General features: G+C 41.8%; 1 protein-coding gene across 1 annotated transcript in view; it reads right to left on the minus strand.

The window, feature by feature from the left end:
• Positions 1-518: 518 nt before the first annotated feature.
• COL1A2 (collagen type I alpha 2 chain) overlaps positions 519-14489 on the minus strand; it is a 76258-nt gene continuing 62287 nt past the window's right edge. The window contains exons 42-52 of the mRNA XM_048511157.1: positions 13502-13609; positions 11254-11307; positions 11043-11150; positions 9791-9844; positions 8774-8881; positions 7492-7545; positions 6237-6344; positions 4188-4434; positions 2923-3113; positions 2458-2700; positions 519-1480 (exon numbers count right to left, since the gene is read on the minus strand). Of these exons, the coding sequence (XP_048367114.1) occupies positions 1334-1480; positions 2458-2700; positions 2923-3113; positions 4188-4434; positions 6237-6344; positions 7492-7545; positions 8774-8881; positions 9791-9844; positions 11043-11150; positions 11254-11307; positions 13502-13609 (1422 nt within the window). The 3' untranslated portion in view covers positions 519-1333. The remainder of the gene's footprint in view (positions 1481-2457; positions 2701-2922; positions 3114-4187; positions 4435-6236; positions 6345-7491; positions 7546-8773; positions 8882-9790; positions 9845-11042; positions 11151-11253; positions 11308-13501; positions 13610-14489) is intronic.

The raw sequence follows: 14489 nt of genomic DNA on the forward strand, positions 1-14489 counted from the left end.
TGTTTTGTTTGGTAAATTAGTTCAGAAAAAAAACAAGAGCAGCGAATTCACCCGATTAAACAGAAACATAAAAAATCAATATAAATGAGCTGAGACACAATATGCATACTGACGCAGATGGTACAACATGAAGTCTGATAAAACAAATTAATTTTTGAATGAGAAAAGGCTTATTCTTTTTTGAAAATGACTGATGGGATTGGACTGGGAGCTGCTCTGTACAATGAGAGAATTTATGAAAACAAGGCAGTCACCGGCTTTGTAAACACAGTCTTTCCCAAAGCTATTAGTTATTGTTCAGTAAACTGTTAATCAAGTGTAACCAATTAACCGCCAAGAAGTATGATCTTTGCAAATTTAGCCCTCAGATTACTCAGAAAAATTAAAATACAGGCTGTTGCGAGGCACATTTGGATCTTGCCACTTTTTTGTTTCAACAGGTAAGAATCAGAAAGGAAACATCAGGTGCAGAAATACCTTTAGAGGCACTGAAGTAAGGAACTTTACTCATTCAGTGGTTTCTTTTGGAACACTGGACATGCTTTATTTCAATTTTTCACAATTTATTTAAACATCTCACATATACAAAATAGGTACATTTTTTTGAGAAACGTTGATTCTTTTTTTGCCCTTTGTAGAAGATGAAAATGAAATTGAGAAGCATGAACACCTGACGTTAAAGAGGAGGATGAAAATGGGGTGGGGTAGAAATGATCCACATGCTTAGTCTGGGGGGGCTGAGATGGGACGTTCTGGCTTTATTTTGAGACAAATTCCAAAGAAACAATACAACTTAATACAGAAAAGTGGTTTTTCAAAGGACGCTAGCACCATTAAAGTTCAAGTATTGGCAATATATGTTGCAATATTGAAATCAGCACCTTTTGATTATGAATGGGATCAAAAGCACCTCAGATAGTTTTATTAGGATGTGGATCACACTCAGCTTGAAGTGTATGAGGTAGTTCAAACCTTTTTGGAAGTTGTGGTTTTAAACTTCCTCTGTGGAAGATATTCAAAGGCCACAAGTGGTGCAAACTTTCAGGATTTTTTATTTGGTTTGTTTTTTTTGTTTTTGCTTTTTTTACACAAAGGCTGACATTTTCCACAATAAGATGTTAAAAAATCTTGAAAAGACTTCCGATTCCTTTTGGGGGCTGTATTAAATTGCATTGCACAACGTTCCTTAAATCCTTCTCTTTTCTCTTTCGCCCAGAGTTTAAGCAAGTAGATGAACAGAAGAAATGGGAGGAGTCAGCTTTCAGTATAAAAAAAAAGGAAATGGCAAAGGAAGAATTTTTTTTTTGGTCATTTTAAGTTAGTTTGAGTTTGTTCATTTGAAACAGACTGGGCCAATGTCCACACCGAATTCTTGGTCAGCACCACCAATGTCCAAAGGTGCAATGTCCAGGATGGGCAAGCGAGATGGCTTATTTGTTCTGTATTCAATAATTGTTTTGCCCCATTCGTTGGTCTTTGTCTGGAAAATAATAGCAAGTTGTTAGAACAGCTGTGGAAGTGTACAGTGATGACTATTACTGGAATTGTAATAAGCGTCCCGCTTCATTTACCGTTCTTGTCACCCTCCTGTACCCCTCTCATCACCCAGTCTGTGGAAGCCATTGGCTTCCCATATCTCCAGTCACACATATTCATGGCCTGGCTCTTGCAGCTATGCCTGCAGTTACCATACCCATACTACCCTGTTTCCCCGAAAATAAGACATCCCCTGAAAATAAGACATAGTAGAGGTTTTGCTGAAGTGTTAAATATAAGGCCTTTCCCTAAAGTAAGACATAGCAAAGTTTTTGTTTGGAAGCATGCCCGGCGAATAGAACACCAGGAAAAATAAATCATCCCCTGAAAATAAGACATAGAGCATCTTTGGGGGCAAAAATTAATATAAGACACTGTCTTATTTTCAGGGAAACATGGTATGATACCGTTTCCATTTTAGCCTATTTCTTGCATTTTTGCACCCAAAAACAGAAGCATAAAAAGAGGTGGGACATCCCGTTTTGGTTTGTCAACGAGGTCTTATTGTCTGTTCTCCGCTTTTGGAGACACAAGTCTGACTTCACTTAATAAACAGTTGCAGCTAGGAAGCAAACATGACTGCCCTATAAACAGTGAAACTGAGCTAAGGGTTAACTAATTATTCTGGAATTGCTACAGATTGCTATAGATTGACTAACACATAGGAATAAATATTTCCCAAGTGCAATGATAATAATTCGGAGGTTGCTCCAGGTTAACTTTTTCTTGTGACTGAGCCTTCTGATAACTGCAGGGAATGTGCCGTTAGAATAGTGAGGGATTTTAATACCATTCAAAGAGGTTCTTTAGACACTTTCCATACAGTAAATGAATCTGTGACCCATAAACTTTAGTAATTTAGCTGTAGAGGTGGACAGCAATATTCAAAGATGTTTAATGAGGCAAGGAGATGGTACTCACAGAGCAGCCGTCCTCAAGAACGTTGAAAGTGAATCTGCTGCTGCCTTCAGCTCGTAGTTCGACATCGTTGGATCCCTGCAACATCACTGCCTTCTTAAGGTTTCCTGTTTCTGCATCCATGTAGGCAATGCTGTTCTTGCAGTGGTAAGTGATATTCTGGGAGGCGTGATTAGCCAGCAGCCGCATGAAAGCAAGTTGGGTGGCCATGTCCTTGGTACTCACACCTTCCTCATTGTATTCAAACTAAAAAAATAGAGAAAGGGAGAATCCCGGCATTAAATTCACATGAATATTGTCAGTGACTTCAGTGCATGAGCTAATGAGAGACTGTATGTGAAAGTGATGCAGTGGGGAAGATATCGGGATCATCATTTCAGAACAAGAAATAATTACAGCAGAGTTATATTTTTTTGGAATTACTTATATGGGGCAAAAATTCATCAGAATCTATATAGGGCCACTCACCTGAGTACCGCCATTGATAATTTCTCCAAACCATATGTGCTTCTTTTCTGCAGGTTTTTTGCTTGTGTACCAGTTCTTAGTTGGGATGCTTTCTGGATTAGCATGGATACAGGTCTCACCAGTAGAGAAATCACAGTACACTCTAATGGCATCCATGATGCAGCCTTGATTAGGATCAATCCAGTAGAAGCCTACATTTTTTAAAGCAATAGAAAGGATGGCTTTAGCTTAATTAATTAAATATTACAATATTTATACTTGTCTTTCCCTCAGAGCTCAAGGTTGTTTACAATTCTGCACGTTACATGCATATGAAATACCACAAAATCCATTCTTTCTTTCTCAAGAAAATGCAAGCTGCTTAAATCCCATTTAAAGTCCTTGCCAAAAGAATGGCCTTAGACCACCTGCTAAATACCATTCAAGAGATTGCCCTGCTCAATTCCTCAGGAAGCCCTTTCCTCAAGATGGGAATGGCTGCAGAAAAGGAATGGGGAACACTGAAGGCGGCATGTGCTCATATTTTAATAGTTATATGAATTTATTTAATAAAATCTATGCCTCACCTTTCTGCCCTCATAAGGGTTACCAAAGCAGCTAACAAATGAAAACATAATAAATGATTCAGAGCCATTTTGGTCCATAAGTGACAGAGGTGGTTCTGGGGCCAGTGCCGGGGCAGTAATTCTGGGGCAGTGATCCTGAGGAAAAAATCTGGACCCCTCACCACACTGACCTTCCATCACTGCCATCCCCTACTGGACCCATAACCACACTGATCTTCCATCACCAGTGTCAAGCAAAGGGTGACCCTCACCCTCTGCAATGTGGGTAGGTGCTGGTGTCACCTCCAGAAGCTGGATGCCTGAGCCCCAAATGGAGCAGGTACAAGAGCTGTGACTGCTGACTTGGCTGTTCCCCTCTGTCAGGAGAGCTGGGATACAGGTGGTGAAGCCTGCCCCATGTGGTGTCCAGACCAGTTGTCCCTGTTGCCATAGGTTAACCCCATCCCTGATCATAACAGATAGTAGGATTTGTTTATCTTCTTGTAGCTGTGAAGGGGCTTGCCTTGGGCAGAAATAACAACCATGTGGGTGTGTCTTCATTCACCCCAGCTTGGACTGAACAATTAGCTTCCACTGACCACTTGGATTTGTGGAATTTTATGGTATTAACATGAACAAACTGCTAGAGCCTACCAGGACCCATAACGAACAGTGTATATAACCAGTGAGTTGTCAGTGAAGCATTTAACACTAACTTACCACTGGACCATTCTGGATGGCTGAGTCTTAAGTCGCGGCAGGTGCGAGCTGGATTTTTTTTTGAGCCTTCAGGGGTAAGGAGAGTCTCAATTTGGTTGTTCAGTGTTTTCAGAGTTGCATCAACTTCATAGTCCTTAGGTCTGAGGGAAGGTTGATCAGCCCGGAAATACTCTGCATCAAAGCCAACTTCATATCCACCACCATTGACACCAGGTGGGCCAGGATGACCAGGAGGACCTGGTGGACCCTAAACATATGAGTTGGGAAAAGTTGGAAGAAACTGAGTAGGCATTTGTTTAAATATAGTTCTCACTGCTTACGTGCAAGGTCCGTAATTCATATATCTACCCTTAACAAAAGCAAGGGAAATAGCAAATACTGACTGAAATGCCCAGTGTAGAAGTGGTCCATGCTAGCTATGGTTGGGGCAAGATGATAGGTGTTAAATGCAGAGATAAAGTCTTTATTTTATTGAACATGAGTATTAACATAATTTAAACAAATCATATCTAACAGTAGAGTGGTTGGTGTCTGTGTTGATGAAAGAATCATAATAGCACAACCAACAGACAAAGTAGAGATCTCTACATATATGGTATGCAGGAAAATATGTTTTAGCAGTTGACCAGAAGAGAAAAAGAACTCTCCCACCCTTGAAACCATCCTTGTGAGGACTGAAAATATTTTAGAAGGACAGAATGTTGAGGGCACCTAACAAAAAGTTAAAGTCAACTACAGAAAAAAAGAGGGGAGTGGAAAATCAGCTGTTTAAGGCCTTAAGAGGTCACACAATGCTGGAGCAAGGGAGACAGATTTTATGGGCATAAAGTGGAATTTTCAAAATCTTGCCCCCTGCAATTCTGGGTAGGCCCTCAGCTTGTTTGATATGAAAACTTATTCTAGTCGTCAAATGACAGCCATGTTATTCGGCTTAGTTTAGATTTTCTCCTAATCTATTGAAACGTAGCACAGGACAGAATCTACAATTTCATGAAAAATTGCTTTTATGCAATAACCCTAAGTGCAGTCTCACACAAAGTGATAACCGCTCCAAACCAGTTGGATTGCATTGGAAATGAGGCCCATTGTAATGAGCAGGACCTCATTTTGCTTAGGACACTCTGATGCATGAAAATGCCATTTACACAGTGGTGTAGCACCAATGGGGGGGGGGAAGGGGGCACAACACCCTGGGCACGTGCCGGTGCGGGGGTGTGGCCGGTGCATTTCAGGGCAAGCAGGTGGTGCTGTAGCAGAGGCACAGGGCGTGCACGTGCCCTGGGCACAGCTCCGCCCCTGCATGCACATGCTTATGCATTCCTGCAGCCAATATGGACATAATATATTTTTATTTGGCTTCACACTGATGATTTGATTATAGTGGAGAAAATTAGAATGGTATCTGTTTGATGTGATCTTAAACAGACTTACACCACAAGATCCAGTTTGGTGTAGTGGTTTACAGTGGTGGACTCTAATCTGAGAACTGGATTTGATTCCTCACTCCTCCACATGAGCAGTGGACTCTAATCTGGTGAACTGGATTTGTTTCCCCTCTCCTACTCATAAAACTCTCTGGGTGACCTTGGGCTAATCACAGTTTTCTCAGAACTCTCTCAAACCCACCTACCTCACAAGGTATCTGTTGTGGGGAGAGGAAGGGAAGGAATTTGTAAGTTGCTTGAGACTCCTTGCAGTTAAGAAAAGTGGAGTATAAATCCCAAGTCATCTTTTATGTGTTTTTAAATTGGGGGAAGGATGTGACTGAAGTTATGCTCCACTGAAATCAACAGGGGTACTTCCAATTAAATGTGTTTTAAACTGGTGACTGTATGTAATGAAACCAGCTCTGCATCACCTAAAGAAGAGTGTCTGGTATAATTTTGTGATTAGTAGAACGCACCTTGGATAGTAGGTGGATAGACAGACATATACAAGGAATAACTTTTGATGTCCAACATATAATAAAATACACTTCCTCAGAATTAAACATACAGTATTAAAACTGACAGTTCAGTTTGTATCTTTAGGATGCAAACTCATACTTACAGAAGGTCCAGGGCTACCTTGAGAACCACGCACACCAGCAGGTCCAACAGGTCCGGAAATTCCATTGCGACCATCTTTTCCAGAAGGTCCGTGAGGACCAGGAGGACCCTAAAACAGATGGAAGAAAAAACTTAGTATACTAATAATTAAGTTTAAACATACATGCACATGTGCATGGATACATCTCCTAGTAAAGTGGCTGATGAGGACTAAACAGACTCCTGAAGGGATGGGACGTTGAAAGTAGCTGCATATTAATCAAAGAGGGGGAAGGACTGGGATAAGAATAAGCCTGCTGAAGTCCCTGATAGTTTGCAGAATTCTGAAAGGGACATTTTAAAACACAGTAGGATTTTCTAGACTGATTGTTCCTCCCATGTGAATGTGTCAGTCTATATAACTGTAATCAGCAGGAAAGGTGTATGTGCTTGTGTATATGTGTGGGAACAACCAATTTAGCATTGCACCAAAGTGCAGCATCACTTCTGGCATAAAACCAACAGTAACATAGTTGCATTGGGATGATGCTGTAGCATTTGCCCAAATGCTAGGTTTTGGGTGAATCTCAGGCCGTTTCTGCATGGGCCAAAAAAAGCCAGTAAAATGACGGTAAAAACAGCATTATGGGCAGGGAGTTCGCACGGCTGCTGCAGCAGCAGAAATGATGCTGCAGCAATGCAGCAATGCTCCAGTGGCCCCACAATGGTGCATTCGAAAATCGCTCAACGAGCGAGTCTTTTCAACAACGGTGCTCTGCAGCCAGTGTTGTGTGAAGTGCCTGCCAGGAATTGGTGCCACAGAGCCCACCCCCCACAATGGCGGCCCACACTGGCCAATCTTAGTGCTGAATGCCCGTGACGTCTACTCTGGGAAAAGAAGAATTCCTTTTGCAAAGCACAGCCATGCAAAGTGCTGCGGTTCAGCAAATGCGCTACCTGTCCACGGAATGCCTGCCCATGCGAACGCTCCGTGACTGCAGCGTTGCCAATGACACCGACGACACAATGCTGTAATTGGCTTTGCCTCAGAACATTACAGTAACACAATGATAACACTTGCAGTTTTGCCCTAGAAGTGATGTACATTGGCAAAAACCCAAATTACCTCCTCCTGTTGCCCTTCCTATCACTCTATTTAGAAGTGGTGGGGAATGGCAGGGGGCAAGCCTAACCTCTCTAGTAATCACATACAATTGCAAACATTTTGATGTTTAGTATCTTACACAAATTGAAAGCATTTAGCTAAACTGACATACCCTTGGGCCAGCAGGACCAGGAAGACCAGGGGAACCTTGTTCTCCATGATGACCCTATAAAAGAGAGCGAGTGAGAAAGAGGGGGAAAAACAGAAGCAATAGTAGAAACAGTGATATGACCTCTTCCCCTACCGCCAGTTTCAAAGTCAGAATATTTAATCTAGGGGAACTGGTGCATTCTTATGAGAAGTTTTTTTTTTTTTTGGGGGGGGGGGGCGGGATAATCTTGATTATAGTTTGACCAAGAATTTAGTTTTAAAACCTGCTTTTAATATGACAAAATTGTGTCTCAGGCACAAGAAATATGAAGTACCTCAGAAAAAGTACCTCAGAGTATAAAGCTTCAGAGTATAAAGTATATTTTCCTTACCACCATGCCTGGAGGCAGACTTTTTGTTGTCAAGGGCAGTTTAAGGGGATGGGGGTGGACCCTTGAAGAAAATCCAGGGGATCATTACAGGTCTCATAATATATATGCTTTTTAAGTTGTTTAATATTGTATAAATTCAATGTACTTTTAAATAACATTTAAAAATAAGGACCGATGCTTGCTAGTTATTGAAGTGCCTTTGCGTTTATTGAACTTGAGGGTGAGGAAGAATTTAGTAAGTGACTGGGTAGCTTATGGTGTCACACTTTTCCTAATTCCCACAAGTAAATGGATTAGAGGCTTTGGGGTTTTTTTAAAGCAAGTGAAGCAGATATTTTTAAAAGGGCTTGCCCTCCACAAACTCTGCTGTAGGTATCAGCCTGCTTACAGTTTGCCTTCACTTGCTGCTTCCCTGCAGTATGTGCCTGTGATCAAATGGTAGACCCTCCGGGCCAGAAGATTCGATTTTCAGGTGGAAAGAAGCAATAACATCTCTGATTTTACAAATTAACTATTGAGCACATGGACATATTCTACTGAGTTATAATATTAAAAGACAATTTTATGAAAAAGGAACCTCAGAGAGTTAGAATAGGGGCTGAGAGAGCCAAATTCAAGTCTCCACTCTGCTTTGAAGTTAATTGGATTATATCAGGGCAGCCATTTTCTCTCAGCCCATCCTGCCATACAGAGTGGTTGTGAGGCTGAGGAAGGAAAGCTACGTAACTTACCCTGAACCTTTTGGAAGAAGTTCAGGATAAAAGTATGATCAATACATTCACGAAGATACCCACTTAGTAGCTGTCAAACCAGAAAGGCTGTTGGATCCTGTGACCAATTATATGGGAAATTATCTTTTTGTTTATCTATGTGTCATGATTTCTCAGCAGTTTAGTTGTGTTGTTCACTTACAGCAATGCCGGGCAGCCCCTGGAGTCCGTTGTGTCCTTTAAGTCCAGGCAAGCCCCTGGGTCCCTTGTCACCAGGAAGGCCTTTCTCACCCCGTGCACCTTGTGGGCCCTGAGGAAAAATAAAACACAGGAAACATTAAGATTGAGAAGTTTCATACATTCCTCAGCTTAGAGTTCATTCTGATCCTCTTTTTAGTGTTTACATGTCCAATGAGGACTGTCTTCATTCAGAAACATGTTCTGTTTCATAAATTTTAGCGGGCACCATTTTCATGTTTAGCCTGTGGTGCCCCCACAGGAGAGGTCCTCACTTAGGAATATCTGTTTTTCCATTTAGTTTACTTATATCCTTCTACAATCTCAAGTCACAGGGCAGATGGCACAATTTCATGAGCCTGCATTTGAAAAATAAATAGGTTTTTGACATGCTCTACCTCTGCCTCTTAAAAGTTCTCACTGCACACAAGCAACTATATAAGCAAAGGGCCCATGAGTCCCCACCTGTGCCCTCACTGATTCAAAATCCTTCAAGTGAAGGGAAAGGACCCAACCCTTCACAACCTGACTCAGCCAATTATTTTGTTATGACCCACCCACCCTTCTGACTAATCCTGATACCCCTGCTCCCATTCTTGTCCCCATTCTTGCCGTAGAACAGAAACCCTCCCACTATGGAGGCCAAGCTCTAGGTCCGTGGTGGCGAACCTTTGGCACTCCAGATGTTATGGACTACAATTCCCATCAGCCCCTGCCAGCATGGCCATGGCCATGCTGGCAGGGGCTGATGGGAATTGTAGTCCATAACTGCTCTAGGTGGATGCTGGAGATCTCCAGGCGACGGAAATCAGTTCACCTGGAGATAATGGCTGCTTTGGAAGGTGGCCTCTATAGCATTATACGCCACTGGAATCCCTCCCCCTCCCCAACCACACCCTTCTCAGGCTCCACCCCCAAAATCTCCAGGTATTCCCAACCCAGAGCTAGCAACCCTGCATCCTCCCTCCTTCCCCAGACTTACAGCAGGTCCTCTTGCTCCAGCTGGGCCAACAGAACCAACCTGACCGACAGGGCCCTGAAACAACAACACAAACACACTCAGACATCATTGATTTCTCATTATACTAACAAAATGCCTTTACTTGCCCAGGGTAAAAAAGATCTGCGTGCAGCTTCAGACTCTAATACAACAAGAATAACAAGTACAATTAATCCCTGCATATGAGAACGTGGGTATGTCATCATGGGGACAGGGTAAGAGATGTGACAGTTCCATGGCAAAGGTGCATATTACATTGAAAGGAAAAGAACTGTTCTGTCACATTATGTAACATCCAAAGCTGTCAATAGCAAACTGTGTTTCCAGAAAGCACTGTTTTCATGGGTGTGGGATCAGAAAACCTATGTCTGCTCCCTTCTTGTCTGCAAGACAACAGATTTTTTTGCAGTGTAGAAGATTCATGTGGACAGCTGAAGAGGATAAATGGGCAATAAGAATTTTTTTGTGTATGTCTGCATTTGTCTACCTTGGAACCCAATGTAGAAAGATAAGAAAGCTCATGTAATGTTACAGTGTTGGACTAGTACCTGGAAAACAGTGGGAAATCTAGATCCCAATCCTCAACTCTTCTATGAAAAATTGTTGGGTGACATTGGACCAGTCAGTCTCCACTGCCCTCCCCCCATCTGCTTTGGGTCACAATTGGGAAGAAAAGTAGCGCATAAATGAATGAATGTGTGGATGAGACATTGCATGTAGCCCCAGATGATTATAATTACCATGAACATCTCACCCTATCTCAATGAGTTTCCTGGCTCTCAGCTCTATCAACACAGCTCAATAAATAATTACAATCAATAAATTAAGTTAAATTGTAGTCCAATAAATGTGTGTATAAGTTGCAGCTGACTTGGCAACTCAATAGCGTTTTCAAGACAAGAGACTAACAAAAGTGGTTTGCCATTGCCTTCCTCTGCATAAGCAACCCTGGTATTCTTTGGAGGTCTCCCATCCAAGTAATAACCAGACCTGACCCTGATTAGTTTCTGAATTTTGATGAGATCCGGCTAGCTTTGGCCATCCTGGTCAGGGCAGCCGAATAAATAATCACAGCTAAACATAAATTTGCCCATTTTCAGCACAAGTTATAGAGAGTGCAAGTCTGACGCATATATGGCTTTGAAGAACTTTAGTCTAGCCCTGATCATTTCTATGGCTACCTTAGGTGAAGGTAATGTAGTATTACTTAAAGGAAAAAGTTTAGATCACATACGCTTTCACCACGGTTTCCAGGTCTGCCAGCAGGACCGACAGCACCATGGGGCCCAGGAGCGCCAAGAGCTCCAGCAGGCCCGCTGCTTCCAGGACCACCACGTTCACCCTACAAAGAAGAGTGGTGGAGGAAAACAGACAATATAGATAAGTACACAGAAGAATGGCTTTTGATAACAACAGACTGATTTTTGCTTTAAGGGCCTGATTACCTTGTAACCAGGAGCTCCGTCACGACCTGGAGGTCCATCGCTACCAGGATTTCCCTGTAAAGAAGAGAGAATTAATATCACACAGGTATTTTAAACACTGTTCTTTACTGAATGTGAAACACTACTACAGCTTCCCTTCCCTTCAGACCACAGAAAAAGATCTAAATCTGGGCCAGAAAATAATTTATAATATTTCTCACTTCCACTGTAATTTTACAGTGGAATTACATGGTAATTTTACTCTGAATTACAAGTATTAAACAGTAGACAGTGGCTAGGTGCAGTATAATAGTACATTCATCATCTGACTTCTCAAATATACCAAGTCCTGTGACAGGTATAATGAACCATGAACAAACTGTAGCTGTATGGTAGAATGGGAAGAAAGTGACAGGAAGGACCATCAGATATTAAGTGAGCAGTGAATAGACCAGTCAACATTTTGTTGCTTGGGCAATTTCCTTAGATCCTTGGGCAATTTTCCTTAGACCTGAAACTAGTTTGTGACATCTCCAAGGCTTATTTGAGCAAACATTATTCTATACGGGTCATGGGACTGAGGCACTGTAAAAACATACCAATTTTTAAAATGCATTGTGCCTATACATACGTATAAGCATTTTATAATGATGTCAGCTTCTTTCAGTTTTTAATGTTCAGCTATGAAAGGGAACAGGAAGCACAAATAAGTATTGCTCCCTATTTTCATGCTTCCAAAAGGAGATAGTTAGGCAGTTACACCTCATGATATCTCCACAGAGATGATATAATGCAGCTCTAGCCAGAAGCCACCTAAATTTTAAATATCTGAACAGTGTTATACCAATTGCTTTATTTTTAAAAATTGTGATGAAAAAGTCTACAGTGTTTTGATGGTGAACATACTGAGTGAGGCTTGTAATTGATGAGAAAAGATTTTGTCTTCTCTGTCTGGTAAATGCTCATGCCTGACAAAAATCTACAATAGATGACAAAGACGAGACCACTGTTTACTGCACTCTTCCTCTTATTACAACCACATTTAATTCACACAATTGTACCCATTAAATCCAACGTAGGGCTCTTGCAGCCCAATCGAAAGGAAGGGGGATAGATTCATGGTAGCTCGAGATAGAGCTGCTGTGGTGCAGCTGCACTGCCTCCTAAGGGGTTTCAGATACTGTAGGGAGATGACCTGAAAACATTTATTGCCTTTCAGTGGGTTATGCCACACTAAACCATGCTATAAATTCCTGGGCAGCGTAGGGTGCATTCTTGGGCTGAAAGCCCTGTGAAACCTCCATGAACAACCCCAGACCACCCCCACCTGTACCAGCACATGTGGCAGCTTCCATGTTCAGGGGCCACATAGTTACATAGTGCCCTGCCACCACCATAGCAGCCCCTCCATTGGTATATTTGCCCCTCATGTCAACCGACAGGGCACCTATGTTAGTACAACTCCCCACTACTTCCAAGGCTCCATTCCCCTTTTAGATTGCACTCTTAGATATACACAAACATTTTCCCCACTGAAAAGTGTTCATACTTGTCATGGCAACTTCCATTTGAAAGAACTGCTTACATTCATTTCTTTCACTGACTATAATCAGAGGAAGATGGATTACTTAAGTCTAGATTGCATCCTTTGTACAGTAAATGAACCTGAATTTTGAGGTCTGCAGAACTGGTAAAGGTTGCTTGATATGAAATGATTCTTTACCTCCCAATATTTCTCAGATTCCACCAATAATGAATCCTTTCTTCAAAACTCCTCTGATTTCAATGGAAATGTGAAGCATGTGCTTAACTCTCTTCCACTGAAAGCAACAGATCTTAAAGTGCATAACATTGTAAATTATTTCCTAGTCCTATTCAAAACACTTCACACCCTTGATCTCATTTACTCAACCCAGAATCATTCGACTAAATTCAAAATCTATCTCAAACATTATCTTAACATGAAAAAAACCATGTAAAGCAGCCTTTGTGTGTATGATCTTCTGTCAAGTCACTTCAGACTTACGGCAACTCTATGAATTAATGTCCTCCAAAGCATCCTATTGTTAACAGCCTTGCTCAGGTCTTCCAGAATGAGGGCTGCAGCTTCTTTCACAGAGTCAATCCATCTCCCACTGCTTTATATCCCATTGCTGGATATTTTAGCTTTCACTCAAAACATATTCTGATTATGACCCCTCCTCTCAATAATTACCATGACCAAAAACTAAATGTTGTTTACAAAATATTCAAATGAATATTTACTTACATCACGTCCAGCTTCACCAGGACTACCACTCACACCTGGGGAACCAATGGGACCAGAGGGGCCACGGGCACCAGGGGGACCAGAAACTCCAACAGGTCCAGGTTCACCCTAGAAAACAACAGTCGAGATACATTTCATTGGAGTTCACATGCTATGAAGCAAAAGTACTTTGTCAACGAAGTCCATTTTGCTATTTAACTGACTGTCCAACTTTTACTGACTGTCAATAGTTAGAACTGGATGTTGGTACAGAGCATCGAAACAACGGGGTTCCTGATCAGAATGCTTCCAGCTGAAACATGGAATGTGTGCAACTTTCCAGTATGCAATAAAGTGAGGGTACCAGGATGGGCTATGACTCAGTTGCCACCCAATAGCTGATCCAATCACTTCCCTTCCTTCAGGGAACACTTAGCACATGACCTGTCAAAATGATACAAATCACTCTCTAGTCTGGCAAGCACTGGGAACAACCAACCTGAGAATCCCAGCTGAGTTTTCCACCAAGACAGGAAACTGAGTGTGACATCACAAAAGGTACTGCCACAATGCACTGACCTGTAGAATCAAGCCTCAGATCAGAAGATCTGGACTCAAACCCTGGACACTTTTTTGGTTGTTGTACTGCACTTCTATTACCAGCAAAACCACACATCCCCCTTGGGGATGGGGTGGTCTATAAATCGAAAAAATGAATAAATAAAATAAAAATAAATTTAAAAAACTGACTGGGCAATGAAACTGTTCTACATTTTACGGTGCATTTTCATCTTGAAAAGTGGGCTAGAAATGCATTCAGCTATGGACCTAGCCACTGAACTTACACATACAAACAACGGATCTCTAAACTGCATTCACTAATAGGGCTTTGGTTTATGAAAGGGGAGGCTTTTCAACTGCCTTGTAAGCCATATGAGCAAACTGGCATTACAGCCACCTGTTTCTCAACAAAACCAGATCTGAACACTGATGTCACTATGTGCCATAT

This window comes from Sphaerodactylus townsendi, linkage group LG11 (genome assembly GCF_021028975.2).
Source record: "Sphaerodactylus townsendi isolate TG3544 linkage group LG11, MPM_Stown_v2.3, whole genome shotgun sequence".
NCBI classification, from domain to species: Eukaryota; Metazoa; Chordata; class Lepidosauria; order Squamata; family Sphaerodactylidae; genus Sphaerodactylus; species Sphaerodactylus townsendi.